The sequence below is a fragment of the Halichoerus grypus genome, chromosome 15 (genome assembly GCF_964656455.1).
Source record: "Halichoerus grypus chromosome 15, mHalGry1.hap1.1, whole genome shotgun sequence".
Taxonomy (NCBI): Eukaryota; Metazoa; Chordata; class Mammalia; order Carnivora; family Phocidae; genus Halichoerus; species Halichoerus grypus.
The window spans coordinates 32,719,270-32,732,057 of record NC_135726.1 but is presented as its reverse complement, the minus strand read 5'-3'; the positions used below and the strand labels follow the sequence as shown (position 1 = coordinate 32,732,057).

General features: G+C 52.8%; 1 protein-coding gene across 1 annotated transcript in view; it reads right to left on the bottom strand.

Moving 5' to 3' along the window:
* Positions 1–11,983, bottom strand: part of ZNF423 (zinc finger protein 423) — a 324,559-nt gene extending 312,576 nt beyond the window's left edge. Inside the window, exon 1 of the mRNA XM_036106326.2 lies at positions 11,584–11,983. Within this exon, the coding sequence (XP_035962219.1) occupies positions 11,584–11,623 (40 nt within the window). The 5' untranslated portion in view covers positions 11,624–11,983. The remainder of the gene's footprint in view (positions 1–11,583) is intronic.
* Positions 11,984–12,788: the final 805 nt, after the last annotated feature.

Sequence of the window (12,788 nt, the reverse complement as noted above, 5' to 3'; positions counted from 1 at the left end):
CGCTGGCGCACACTCTCTCTCTCAAATAACTAAAACCTTTTTAAAAATTTTGATTAGAATTTTATTTAGAATTTAGTATGAAAGTGTCATATTGTTTTTATCATTTAAAAACAATGTTTGTGTGGAAAGAGCCAAGATGTCCATCGACAGATGAATGGATAAAGAAGAGGTGGTATATGTATACAATGGAATATTATGCAGCCATCAAAAGGAATAAGATCTTGCCATTTGCAACGACGTGGATGGAACTGGAGGGTGTTATGCTGAGCGAAATAAGTCAAACAGAGAAAGACATGTATCATATGACCTCACTGATATGAGGAATTCTTAATCTCAGGAAACAAACTGAGGGTTGCTGGAGTGGGGGGTGGGGTGGGAGGGATGGGGTGACTGGGTGATGGACACTGGGGAGGGTATGTGCTCTGGTAAGTGCTGTGAATTGTGCAAGACTGTTGAATCTCAGATCTGTACCTCTGAAGCAAATAGTGCAATATATGTTAAGAAAGAAAAAAAGAAGAAGAAGAATGTAGCAGAAGGGGAAGAATGAAGGGGGGGAAATCGGAGGGGGAGAAGAACCATGAGAGACGATGGACTCTGAAAAACAAACTGAGGGTTCTAGAGGGGAGGGGGGTGGGAGGATGGGTTAGCCTGGTGATGGGTATTGAGGAGGGCACGTTCTGCATGGAGCACTGGGTGTTATGCACAAACAATGAATCATGGAACACTATATCTAAAACTAATGATGTAATGTATGGGGATTAACAAAACAATAAAAAAATTTTGAAAAAAAAAATAAAAAAATAAAAACAGTGTTTGGAGCGCCTGGGTGGCTCAGGTCATGATCCCAGAGTCCTGGGATCGAGCCCCGCATCAGGCTCCCTGCCCTGCAGGAGGCCTGCTTCTCCCTCTCCCGCTCCCCCTGCTTATGTTCCTGCTCTCGCTATCTCACTCTCTGTCAAATAAATAAATAAAATCTTTTAAAAAAATAAATAAAAACAATGTTTTACAACCTAGCACAAGGCCTGGCACAAAGCTTTGGATCAGACGGGGCAGCAATCTCACAGCCGAACCCGCAGTATGGGTGAGGATGAAGGGGAGAACAGGCACAAGCCATCCCCACCCAACGCAAGGGGCATGAGGGCCCCCAGCCCTCCAGGATGGGGCATCTCTCACTTCCTGAACAGGAACAGGGGCTGGCAGGAGGTGGAGGGGGCAAGAGAGCCCATCAAAGATGCCGAGGAAAGGGGTGGGGTGGGGGGGTAAGCCCAAGTCAGATGCCCCACTCACTCATGCACTTGGGGGCGTGCATTCGCTCATTACTCAGTCACTTGTCCACTACTGCCTCACTCACCCACCCATTCACTTACCCCCTCAAAGTTTGCACGTCTAGTCACTCACTTAAGAAATCCCTTATAAACACAAGGATTCAGAGGCTCAGGTCAATGGCATCTACCAGTCAGCATGGGGTCCCAGAAGTCCACCAGGCTGACCATATCCCATATGTGATTTCCTGCCCAAGTGAGTGGAGCAAGGCAAGCTTTGCCAACTCTCAGTAGGGCTGCTCTGGGAACGGGATTTGAGTCACTCCCTAAGGCCCCAGGAGACAGAACCAGAACCAACGCACCTACATTATGGAGGCAGATTGCGGTTTAATGGAAAAGAAGAACATATGGAACTCAGGCTAAAAAAAAAAAAAAAAAAAAAAAAATGCATAAAGGTAGTGAGCTCCCTGGGAGTGGAAGTGTGCAAGTCCAGGATGGATGAAATTAAGGATGCCGCAAACACACCCAAAGAGGTCTGAATGAAGTGACCTCCAGGTTCCTTTTCTTTTTTTTTTTTTTTAAAGATTTTATTTATTTATTTGACAGACATAGCGAGAGAGGGAACACAAACAGGGGGAGTGGGAGAGGGAGAAGCAGGCTTCCCGCAGAGCAGGGAGCCTGATGTGGAGCTCGATCCCAGGACCCTGGGATCATGACCTGAGCCGAAGGCAGACGCTTAACGACTGAGCCACCCAGGTGCCCCATCCAGGTTCCTTTTCAACTTGAGGCTGGAAGGAGTCTGAGAAGTTCAAAGACAAAAGGAGTGAAAGTCTGAATCTTCCAACATGCGAGCCAGGCCCCTGGCTGGCCACTCTCTCCCCAAGGGGCACAGGGCATCTGCAGAGTTGTCCTGAGCACCCAGAACATGTGCACCGCTCACTGCTCCCCAGAGAGCCCAGCACTCTGCAGCCTCCATCCCAGGAGGCAGGAGCCTGCCCCTTCTTTCCATCTCCCTCCTCTGGGAACCCACTCTCCTCCTCCCCTGCTCCCTGGGGACTCCCTAGGCCTGGTGACTGTCTCTCCTCTCCCCAGGTTCAGACCTGCAGTCCCAGGGGGCTAGGGACAAAGCCATTTCTCTGGTTCATGAACCAGAAATAGGATATTTGTTGCTGGTGGCTACAAGGTCCTGCAGCCCCCAGGCCAAGGGGGTACACCCAGCCTGGATGAGGGGCCACTGCCAGCCCAGCTCCCTTCTGCAGCCATGCCCTGCTCCCTAACCAAGGCCAGATGGCCATCACTCTGCCTTCAGGCAGGTAAAATTCAGTGCAACAGGAGTTAGGTGAACAGTATGTTTTATTTAATTAGGATCAACAGAAGAGATAAACCTCACAGCAGGATAGGGAATGACAACACTGCAAAAAATAATTCATGCCCAGGTAACGAAAGGACAAATTTCAATTACAGAGAAAACCGGGGGAGAGAAAGGTGCCTGGTACCTCCAAGGAGGAGAATGGTACCAGCATCGGCCATGCCCAAACCTGAGGGCCAGAGGCGGTGGGCACTCCAGGACTGGAAAGCCGGGCAACTAGGTGGTCGTTCCATAACAGCTGTCCCTCCCTTTCCTGAAGGGTGCGGAGCTGGGGGAGCCAGGGGGGCTGTCTGGGTCCTCGCAGGCAGGTATGGGGGCCATGGGGATCTGCCCTGCTAGGGCCACTGGGCAAACTCACATCCAGCCAGGCCCGAACAAATGGTGTCCCCAAGGAGAGAGAATAAATGTTCTAATCCTGACACTGGTCACTAGATCACTCAGCTGCTAAGCATCCCCCTGCCCTGCCCCCTGCCCCCGGCCCTGAAGAGGTCCCTCATCCCATGCCCTACCTTCGGGCACACCAACCTCATTTCTCACACTAGAGCAAGGCACGGCCCCGCCGGGGATCTCCAGAGTCCCTTGATCTTCTGAGCCTGCTTCTCATGTCTACCCTGGAAAATGGAGTGCTTGAACTGGGTGGCTTCCTCCGAGGGTGGTGGGCTGAGACCCCCCCCCCCACCACCACCACCTGGGTGCTGCCTGAAAATGAAAAGTTCATGGTGGTGATGATTGCAAAACAGCGTGAAAATACTAATGCCGCCGAACCGCATACTTAGAAATGGCTAAGATGGTACATTTTAGGTTATATATATCTTACCTCAATTTTTGAAAGAGGGAAAAAAATGAAGAGCTCTGAGCCCCTCCCCAGACCAGCTGGGTGAGCATTTCTAGCGTCTGGGCCTGGGGACATGTAATTTTTTTTAATTTATTTATTTAAGTAATGTCTACACACCCAATGTGAGGCTCGAACTCATGACCCCGAGATCAAGAATCGCATGCTCTTCGGGTTGAGCCAGCCAGGAGCCCAGGAAATGCAATTTTTTTTTTAAAAAAGATTTTATTTATTTATCTGACAGAGAAAGACATAGCGAGAGAGGGAACACAAGCAGGGGGAGTGGGAGAGGGAGAAGCAGACTCCCGCAGAGCAGGGAGCCCGATGCGGGGCTCGATCCCAGGACCCTGGGATCATGACCTGAGCCAAAGGCAGATACTTAACAACTGAGCCACCCAGGCGCCCCTGCAATTTTTTTTTTAAGATTTTATTTATTTATTTGACAGAGAGAGATAGCAAGAGAAGGAACACAAGCAGTGGGAGTGGGAGAGGGAAAAGCAGGCTTCCCACTGAGCAGGGAGACCGATGTGGGGCTTGATCCCAGGATCCTGGGATCATGACCTGAGCCGAAGGCAGACGCTTAACGACTGAGCCAGCCAGGCGCCCTGGAAATGTGATTTTAACCAGCTTTTCGCGAGGGGCGGGAGACCAACACGCAGCTGAGGATTGTCTCAGCTGCAGGAATCCACGCTCTCCCCAAATCAAGGTTTCCCTTACCTTTTCCAGCATAATGCCATGAATTATCTCCATAAATACTTCTTGTGCAAATGAGTACTCAAAACAAGGACGGGTCCAAGTTTCACAGCCCAAGGAAAATGTTTTATTGACGTATTCTCCCCCCAAAATGAGCACACCAGCCACACCTTCCTTCCCAGGGCTTGGCCGCATGCACCCCAGACAGCAGAACTTGCCCAAGTGGACTCCGCTCTCTCTCTCTCTCTCTCTCTCTGTCTCATCCCCTCACCCCAAGCATTAGGTGACAGCAGCCCCAGCACCCCCATTAGCCACGAGGAAAATTGCTGTTAAATTAGTGAGCCCATCTACAGAGCCCCATTTTATATCCCAATTCAGAAGATGGCATGAACATCTGCTTTCACTTCAAGACATTAATTTTCAATTATTGGAGAAAAACAAAATTAGTCCTGACAAATTGCTGGCGAGCACAGGCTCTTGTCTGGTGGTTCATAATAATAACTTCGGGGGCCCACAATTAGTGTCCTCAGACGGAGTTTCCTGATGGGTCCCTGTCATCTGTGTCAGTGGCAACAACATCCCGGTCCCCGGGCATTCTCAGGGAACTGCCTCGTTGGGGCCGGTTGAGAGAACTAAGGAAGTTAGGTTTTTCTCTTTCTGGAGAAGGCAAGGCTGGGGTGGAGGGGAAGGGAGAGGATGAATACAAAACGGCCACCCTGATCATTTTCAGCTTGGGACATATCGTGCCCTGCTTCCCTTCCCAACACTTACATGGGAATGCAAATCACTCCTGAGCCCAGGGGCGCCCACATGGCACAGTTAGACCACCTTAGGATTCCAGTCTGCCATCTTCAATGGGAGACGGATGGGTGACAGCATTCTCTTAGGAGACCCCTTCCACCCCTGCCATAATGTCATCCGGGATTTCTAAGTCCAAAGCCCAACAGCTCCAGCCTCCGAGATCGGAATGTGTATGAATCTTCTGTAACAAAAAAATTGTTTGCTGGGGTCCCATCCACCGGGGAACCTGGTTCAGCCCAGGTCAGACTCTACAGGAAAAAAAGAAAGAAAGCTCTGAATCTGCCAACCTCAAGGACCCCCAAATCCAGAGTATAACCCACTTGATAAGATATTATCAACACTGTAATCTCATTTGATGGGTTTTTTATGTATCTTGGCTGCTGTAGTCACTATATCAATAAGAAGCCACTGAAATGTGAATGAGCAGAAGAATTCGGAGATAATGACGTGGCAATCTTTGAATTTGACTTGTCACAATCGAAACTAGAGTGTGTTTGCCTAGCGAACGCGTTCAGACTCTTGGGGAGCAGGAAGGGGGGGCGGGAGGCAGGTCAAAAAGAAAGAAAGAAAGAAAGAAAACAAAACAAAACAACAACAACAAAGGAAAATTATATCTTTAAGACAAGAATGAAAGACGTTGCTACTTCCAAAGTCAACGCGGTAACTGAGCTCCAACATTGTGTAATTGACTTTGCAAGTAGAACAACAGCAATGTAACAAAGAAAATGTCAGTGTTTTCACAGCACTAATCTATAACGCTGGGAGGCCCTCCTGCTGTCAGCCAGGGCTGACAATACAATAGCTTTCAAAGGGATATTACCATCATGCTTTTATTCCTGACATCAATCAAGACAAAGAGAATCCTTTTCACAAGACATTAAAAATCAAACCTTTGTACAAGAAGATAGGTAAAACAGCATCCTCCTTAAAGACAGCCACGCAGAGCAATCAGCTAATTGGCGCTCCTTGAAAGAGGTAAAGTATTTTTATTTACTGAGTGTACAACCCCAATCGTTGGCTGCCACCGATCCTGGCAGGTAAGCTATGAATCAAAACTTTCCATCAGCATTTCCCCCACTCCACTCGGTAGGCAGAGGGAGCTGACGGCGCCAAAAACTTCAACTGGGATATAACCAATCCAGGCTTAATTAGTCCATTTTGGGTGCAAAACTATTCTGATTCCCAACTACCATGTACACAAAATGCCCTTGCAAGCTGACAGGAATCTGCAGAAATTGTCAGATTTGTCAATCCAGGTTTTCCCTAGCTACCCACAGTAATGGGGAGCCCCCTACCAATTTTCAAGGTATTCTTCTGTCGCAATTACCCTAGACCCGCAGATAAGAAAGAAGCCCTGATATCCATAGCAAACGTTTACAAGACATGAAGATAATATTCTTTGCAAACACCAGTGTACCACAGACAAGGTCCAGGAAAGGTAAATCCATCTTAACCTCGACCAAAGGGTTAACTGAATCTACACATTCAGTTTAGTCAAAAAAAGAGGGGAGGGGGGCAGTGGAGGGCAGTCAGGAAAGCTAGCCATCTTCTGCTTGCTTGCCAACAAGAGTTTTTGATGATTGCATGTCAAAAGTTGGTGCCACTTCCAGAACCCTGCAGGTCCAGGAGCAGGGAGTTAAGAGGTGCTCATGTTTGTGCGAGTTCATTATCTGCACACTATCCAAGCAGCTGAAGTCACCCACCCGCCCGCCTGCAAGGGGTCCAAAATGCCACGTCCCCACACCTCTTGGGGGCTTGACAGAGCCACGGGTCTAGGTGGCCCCAGACCCCAGATTATTGCTAAGGATGGGGGGTGGGGGGAAAGTTACTCAATTTCCAGCAGGGGGTCCCTTTGGAACTCAGGGCCCAGGTGTTTTGTGACTTCTTCCTCTGGTACCTAACAGACCATCTGCCAAAAATATGGGAGTCCAGCCACTCAAAGACGAAGATGCTACTCTAGAAGCATCCGCAAGCAGGAAAGATGTTTTTTACTTTTCAGATATAACTGTAATCGCTTTGGGTTTATTTTTTAATTGTTTGTTTTTAAACAGTTTCTGAACAACAGGTGCTTTTCATTTCACAAGCAGAAATGTTAAGAGAGGCGGGAACTGGCCTCAAAACCGCCCTGAAGTATCCTATCCTCCCACCACCACCTCCATCAGCCTTTTTTCCCAGAGCCAGGCAGCAAGCACGCCCATACCATCAGCCTCAGTAGCAGGTTCCTTTCGTTTACACATCCAAATGAACAGTTAAGAGAAATCAATGCATCTAATTGCCAGACTATTAAATCCTACATCAGGGGAAGAATTCCACAGCCATCAGCTTAAGAGTTGGCTACTGATACAGCAAATTATTATTGCAACTTTCTAGTAGATTGAACCAGATCCCCCTTTGGTCTCCAGCTAGCAACACTGTGCTCAAAGATGTTGCACTCCTGTCTCCCCTCTAGGGTCTCTCCCTCCTCCTCTTCCTCTGCTGACACACTGTAGCGTGCCACCACAGTGCCAGGGCTGGCCGGGTCCACTGAGTCATTTGAGGACTGTAAAGTCCCCAGCATTTTGCACCTTTCTCTATGAACGCACGCTGGGCACCTATGGTTAGACGTTTAGCAGGGTCCTTCTGCGAGAGGCACACCGTTATCTTATTTTATCGCTTATTAAGTTTTTGCAAGGAAACAGGTGTAAGAATCTAAAGAGCAATTACTAGCCATAAAAGATGTTTTCTAGAGTAAGGCAGGCTCTTCCACTCGCTGGAAGTCCGTGACTTAATGGAGGAGGCAGCGATTAAAAATTAGGATTAAATGTCACTGCCCAATCCACACAGAAAGCTAAAGAACCTATAAAGGATTTGTTTTGCCCTTCCTACAAGATCATGTACATTTAGCCAAACAAATCTCGACAATTTACACTTGTATGTGGTCTCAGCTGAATCAAGAAACCTGTAACCTCAGAACGCCTCTATTTATTACATCTCAATTATTTCCATGGAAACACAAGCAGTGGAGAACTACACTGTTCCCAAGTCCCTAGACCACCAAATTTCTAAGATGGACTTTTTGAGGACCTACGGGCTGGCAGGAGAGGAAGACAGAGAGGGGGAGGGGAGTGCAGAGAAGTCACCGGGGGTAGCTGGGGATGTTGGGGGGGGGAATGCGCGGACACAGCCTGAGTGCTAATTAATAATAAGAACGGTAATTAACAGGCAGTTGCTATATGGAGAAAATCAACAGTATTAAAATCATCCAAAAGTTTTAAGCTGAGTCTGGGAAAAAAGATGTATTAATTTTCCATATACATAAATAAATAGGCTGTTTCTTGGATCTGCGGAGGCAGTGTGGGTGAAGGGAGACAGGTTACCAAGTCACCTGATATCGTCAGCCAAAATAACATCAGTGAGAAGTGATGAGAACAGCCCTGGAGAATGAGGCCAAAATTATCAAAGGAAACAAATCTCACAACTGCCACACCACACCACCAGGAGACAGAAAGGTGGAGAATGGTGTGGGGGGGGAAATCGGTCAGAAAATGTGACTTTTGTAACATTCGTGCGGTTTTGGTGTTATTATTTTTTTTTAATCACAAGGCTTTTGAAAACCAATGAGGCTATTCTCCCCGCTGCCCTAGTGCCCTGGCCCCCTTCCCTATTTGCTGGGTGTCCTCCCTGGGAGCTGGGTTTTCCAAAGAAGGACAAACAGCCAAAGGGGACAAGTGACCCCACTCCAGAAGGAAGGTTGTGTGTCCGTAAGTGGAAAGTGAGACCCCCCCCGCCCCCCCGCCCCAGGCCTGTTTGATTTTCAAAGCAGCAACACTGGGGCTTTCAAATCACACTTTCTGAGCATCCATTAGAAATTGTTATATTTCTGTCTTTCCTTCCTGCTATGGGCTTTCACATTTCCGAGATCAATTACGAATTACAGTCAAGCGACTTTCACAGCAGAATGCCCGGGCTGGGGAAGCCCACAATGCCTCCACGTTAGCCCTGACACACAGCAGTGGAGGCAAAATAAAATAAAATAAAATGTAAAAGGCACCACTGTTCCTTAAGAAGCACCTTCAAGCATCTTTAAAGGTGAGGACCTTGTCATTTTAAACACTTGGTGTGGAGCTGTCCACACTCAAGCACACACTTTTGAATATTGTCTGAGAAAGGGGGGAGGCAGTTCTTCAAACGCAATAAATCCATCACCTGCTGAAACTCTTATCTATTCAAATTATCATCTCTCTTAATTCCTCCCTTGATAAGTGGCCACATCTCCACCTTATTCACCCCAGTAAACTGAATAAAAGGCAAAATGGTGAGAGACGAGGGTGGTAGCTGCTTCTGGAAAATGCAAAGAACCACAGGGAGAAACAGAGGATCTCAGGCTCCCAGGGCAGAAAGACACTGTGTGGCTGATATTTACAATACTTCTCAAAATGCCTACACTGGTCTTGTTCTCACTTTGCTGTCCTTCCCCCACCAATTAGTTTGAATTGTTGGCTATACATACACACATACAGATTTAGAGAGAGAGATTCATTAAAAATCATGTCAAGGCTCATTTCATGAAAGGCTGAGACCAATTCTTGAGTCTTTCTCAGAGATACACAGAGTGGTTTTAGAATTAGGTTCGAGCAACTCTGAAACACCCACCCATCTGTTCACTGCAAATTGCTCTACCTTTGCTTTCTGTGTCTCGCCTTCTAAAATAAGGAGGTTCGGAGGCAGGGATTGAGGTTAGAGGTAGCTAAGCTTTGCATCTTCCTTTATGAAAAACCTGCTCCTATACACAGATTTAACTCAGAATCAACTGCCTGAGTTAAATAAAACTGTTTTCCCAACCACAGATCCTGAGTCTACATTTTCTTCCGGGCCACCTTAAGTGGCTCTTGAAGGAGTGAGCAGTGAGCCAGGGAAAGAGAAAAAGAAATCAAATATTATTTCAAGCCACAGAGCCCTTCCTATTCAGCAAAAGGACAAACATCTACCATTTGCCTGTCCCCTTCTTGGGGTCTCTTCGGTTTCCTTGTGCCTTCATCGGAACACCCTCTGGGTCCCCAATTCTGAGGAGCAGGCCAGGTTATCCCAGATTGGGATGCCTGCCACCGTGAAGGGAACAAGACCAACTTCTCTCAAGGAAAAAGCGGAAAGGGAGCAGCTAGCTGCCTTGCTAAGACTTTGCACTGAGTTGGTCTGCTTCTAAGATGACAGGGACAGTGTCTGCTCAGCCAGGAGCCCTGGAATCTGCTGGAACTTTAGGAGAGCAATGGCGGGTGTCTCACGACCCTCCTTGCCAGATTCAGTCCGGGCCTTTCCAGCCAGGAGCAGGCTGGCAGGAAGGGAGCGGGGCCCCAGCGCCTTCCCGCGCAGGCCTCCAGGAAATGAACTTTTCAGAGCAGAACTGGGCTCGGGCCAGAGGTCATCAGGGGAGTTGGGAGAGGACAAGGGCCTCGGGACTTTTGGCTCCAGAGACCTAGCAGCTCTCATCCTGTCCCTCTTCTGTCATCTCTCAGCTCGACGGGCCAGTCGGGCACCCACCCGAGGCGCTGGAATCGGGACAAAGCAGCAGGCGCGAGGCCTGGAGAGGCCAGTCAGTGGGGACAGAAGGGCAGGGGAGGGGCTCCGTCGCCCGCGCGCGGCGGCCTCTCCCTGGGGCCTCGGCTCTCCAGGGGCCCATTCTAGCCGGGGGCCCTTGATGGAAATAGAAAGCAAAGCGAAGGAGACGGGGCGGGGGGGGGGGGCGCGCAAGCTGTTTGTGTGTGTGCGTGTGTGTTGTGTGTCCTCACTAACGTGTGCACTCCGGGGACCCGACACAGGAAGCCGGCCTAGGTGTCGAGGATGTGAGTGCCCGGGGTTGGGTCCCAGGCGCCCTTCACCGAGGGGCGCGCGCGGCGGCCGCTGCGCTCCCCTGGGGACCCGCGTCCTGCCGCCGCTGCGCAGACAATGAACTCCTGGCGGAGGCTCCCGGCCCGGTTGGCCTCGGTGGAGGGAGGCAGGAAGTGCGGGGGCCCGGGCCGGGAGCGCGGCCCGGGCAGGGGACAGGGAGGGGGCGCCTGGTGGCCGGGGCGGGGACGCTGCGCCCAGGGCGCGCGTAGGCTCTGCCCGCCGCCCTCGGCTACGGCGTCCCGGGGCGACAAGGCGCGGGCCGAGGAAAGGCGGCAAGGCCCGGGGCCCGGCGAGAGCGGCCTCCGAGCTGCCGGCCTCCCGGGCGCCGGTCCTCACCGCCTCTTCCTTCCTCCCGCCGCCCGCCCGCCGCCGCCGAGATTCGCAATCCCCGCCAAGTCAGGCCCGCACCCCTTGATTGGCCACGCGGGCCCGGGGCCCGCACGGAGGGAGCGGCGAGAGCCCCTCAGCGGCGCCCCCAGGCCCCGGTCCCCCGCGGGCGGCGGCGCCGAGCCCGGGGAGGGTCCGGGCGGGTAGGGTGTCTGCGCCGTGCCCCCTCCGCCGCCTCCGCCTCCCGCTCCCGGCTTCCTCCTCCCCCTCCTCTTCCTCCGCCTCCGCCTCCTCCTCCGCCGCCGCCTCCTCCTCCTCTCGGCTCGCTCGCGCGGGTCCCCGGCCGCCCGCCCGCTCGCCGGTCCCTCCTCCCTCGCTCCCTCCCTCCCCGCTCGCTCGCTCGCTCGCGCCTCCGCCGGGCCTCGCTCGCTCACCTTTCACCGAGCGCGGCTTCGCCTGCTTCCGCCTGGACATGTCCGGGGCTCCCGGCGCTCCGTCGCCCTCCGCGGCCGGCTCCCCCCGCCGCCCCCCGCCGCTCCGGGCTGCCCTTCTCCCCCTTCTCCTCCGCCTGCCTCTCGGAAACTTTTTTTTTTGCAGCCGGGTCGGCGGCTGCGGGGAGCGGATCGTAGGTCCGGGGCGGCCTCCCTGGGGGGGACGGCCCGGGCCGGCCGAGGCCGCTCGGGGGCGGGGGGAGGCCCGGGGGCCGCGCCGGGGCCCTGCCTGTTGCAATGCGGCAGCCGGGGGCTCTCGGTCCCAGCGGCGGTCCCAGCGGCGCGGGGAGTCCGGAGGCCACTCGGCCGAGCCGAGTTATGCAAAAAAAAAAAAAAAAAAAGCCGCCCCCCTCCTCCTCCCCACCCCCCGCCGGCCCCCGGCCCCTGCGGCCCCCTCCCTCCCTCCCCCACCCCACCGCCACCCTCACCCTCCTCCTCCTTCTCCTCCTCCGCCCCTTGCCGGATTTTTGTGCAAAGTTTGCAGGCGTCCGGCCACGCAGCCCGGTGCGGAGCTCACAATGAACCCATCTGAGGAGGGGGGACGGGGCTGGAGTCGAGGGGGTCTCAGGGGGGGTGGAGACCGGGAGGCGGTCGGGAGCGCGGAAGCTCAGCACCCCCCGGAAAAAAAAAAAAAAAAAGCCTTCAAATTATCCCCTGCCGCACAAAAAAAATAATAATAAATATTAATGGCTAAAAAAATACCCAAACGCCTGGTTTGGAGATTATGATGGATGGGGAGGGGGGTCCCTCAACTCAGCCTACTTGGGGGGGCTCGAAACGGCCGCAGTGGCTCGGAAGCCGCAGCTCGGGGCCCCTGGCTCACGCCCCCTTCTCTGGCTCTCGGCTCGGTCCGGCGCCGGCCCCCCGGAGGAGGAAGGGGCGCGCGGGGGCGCTCAGGCGGCGGCGGGCAGGCGCGCCCGTGCCCCGGGCATCGCTCAGCCCGTGCGCCGGGCCGCCGCTGCCTGCCCTCGGGCTGCGGTGCTCAGCGCGCGGCGCGCAGCCGATCCCCAGGCCGGTGCCAAGTCGCCGGCCCCGCTAGCTGCCTCCATGGGCCAGGGGCTCGGAGAGGGGGGAGGCGGCGGCCGCGGCGGCGGAGGAGGACGAGCAGGCGGCGGCCGGGCTCCCGTCCTCCCGGGCAGCGGCGGCAG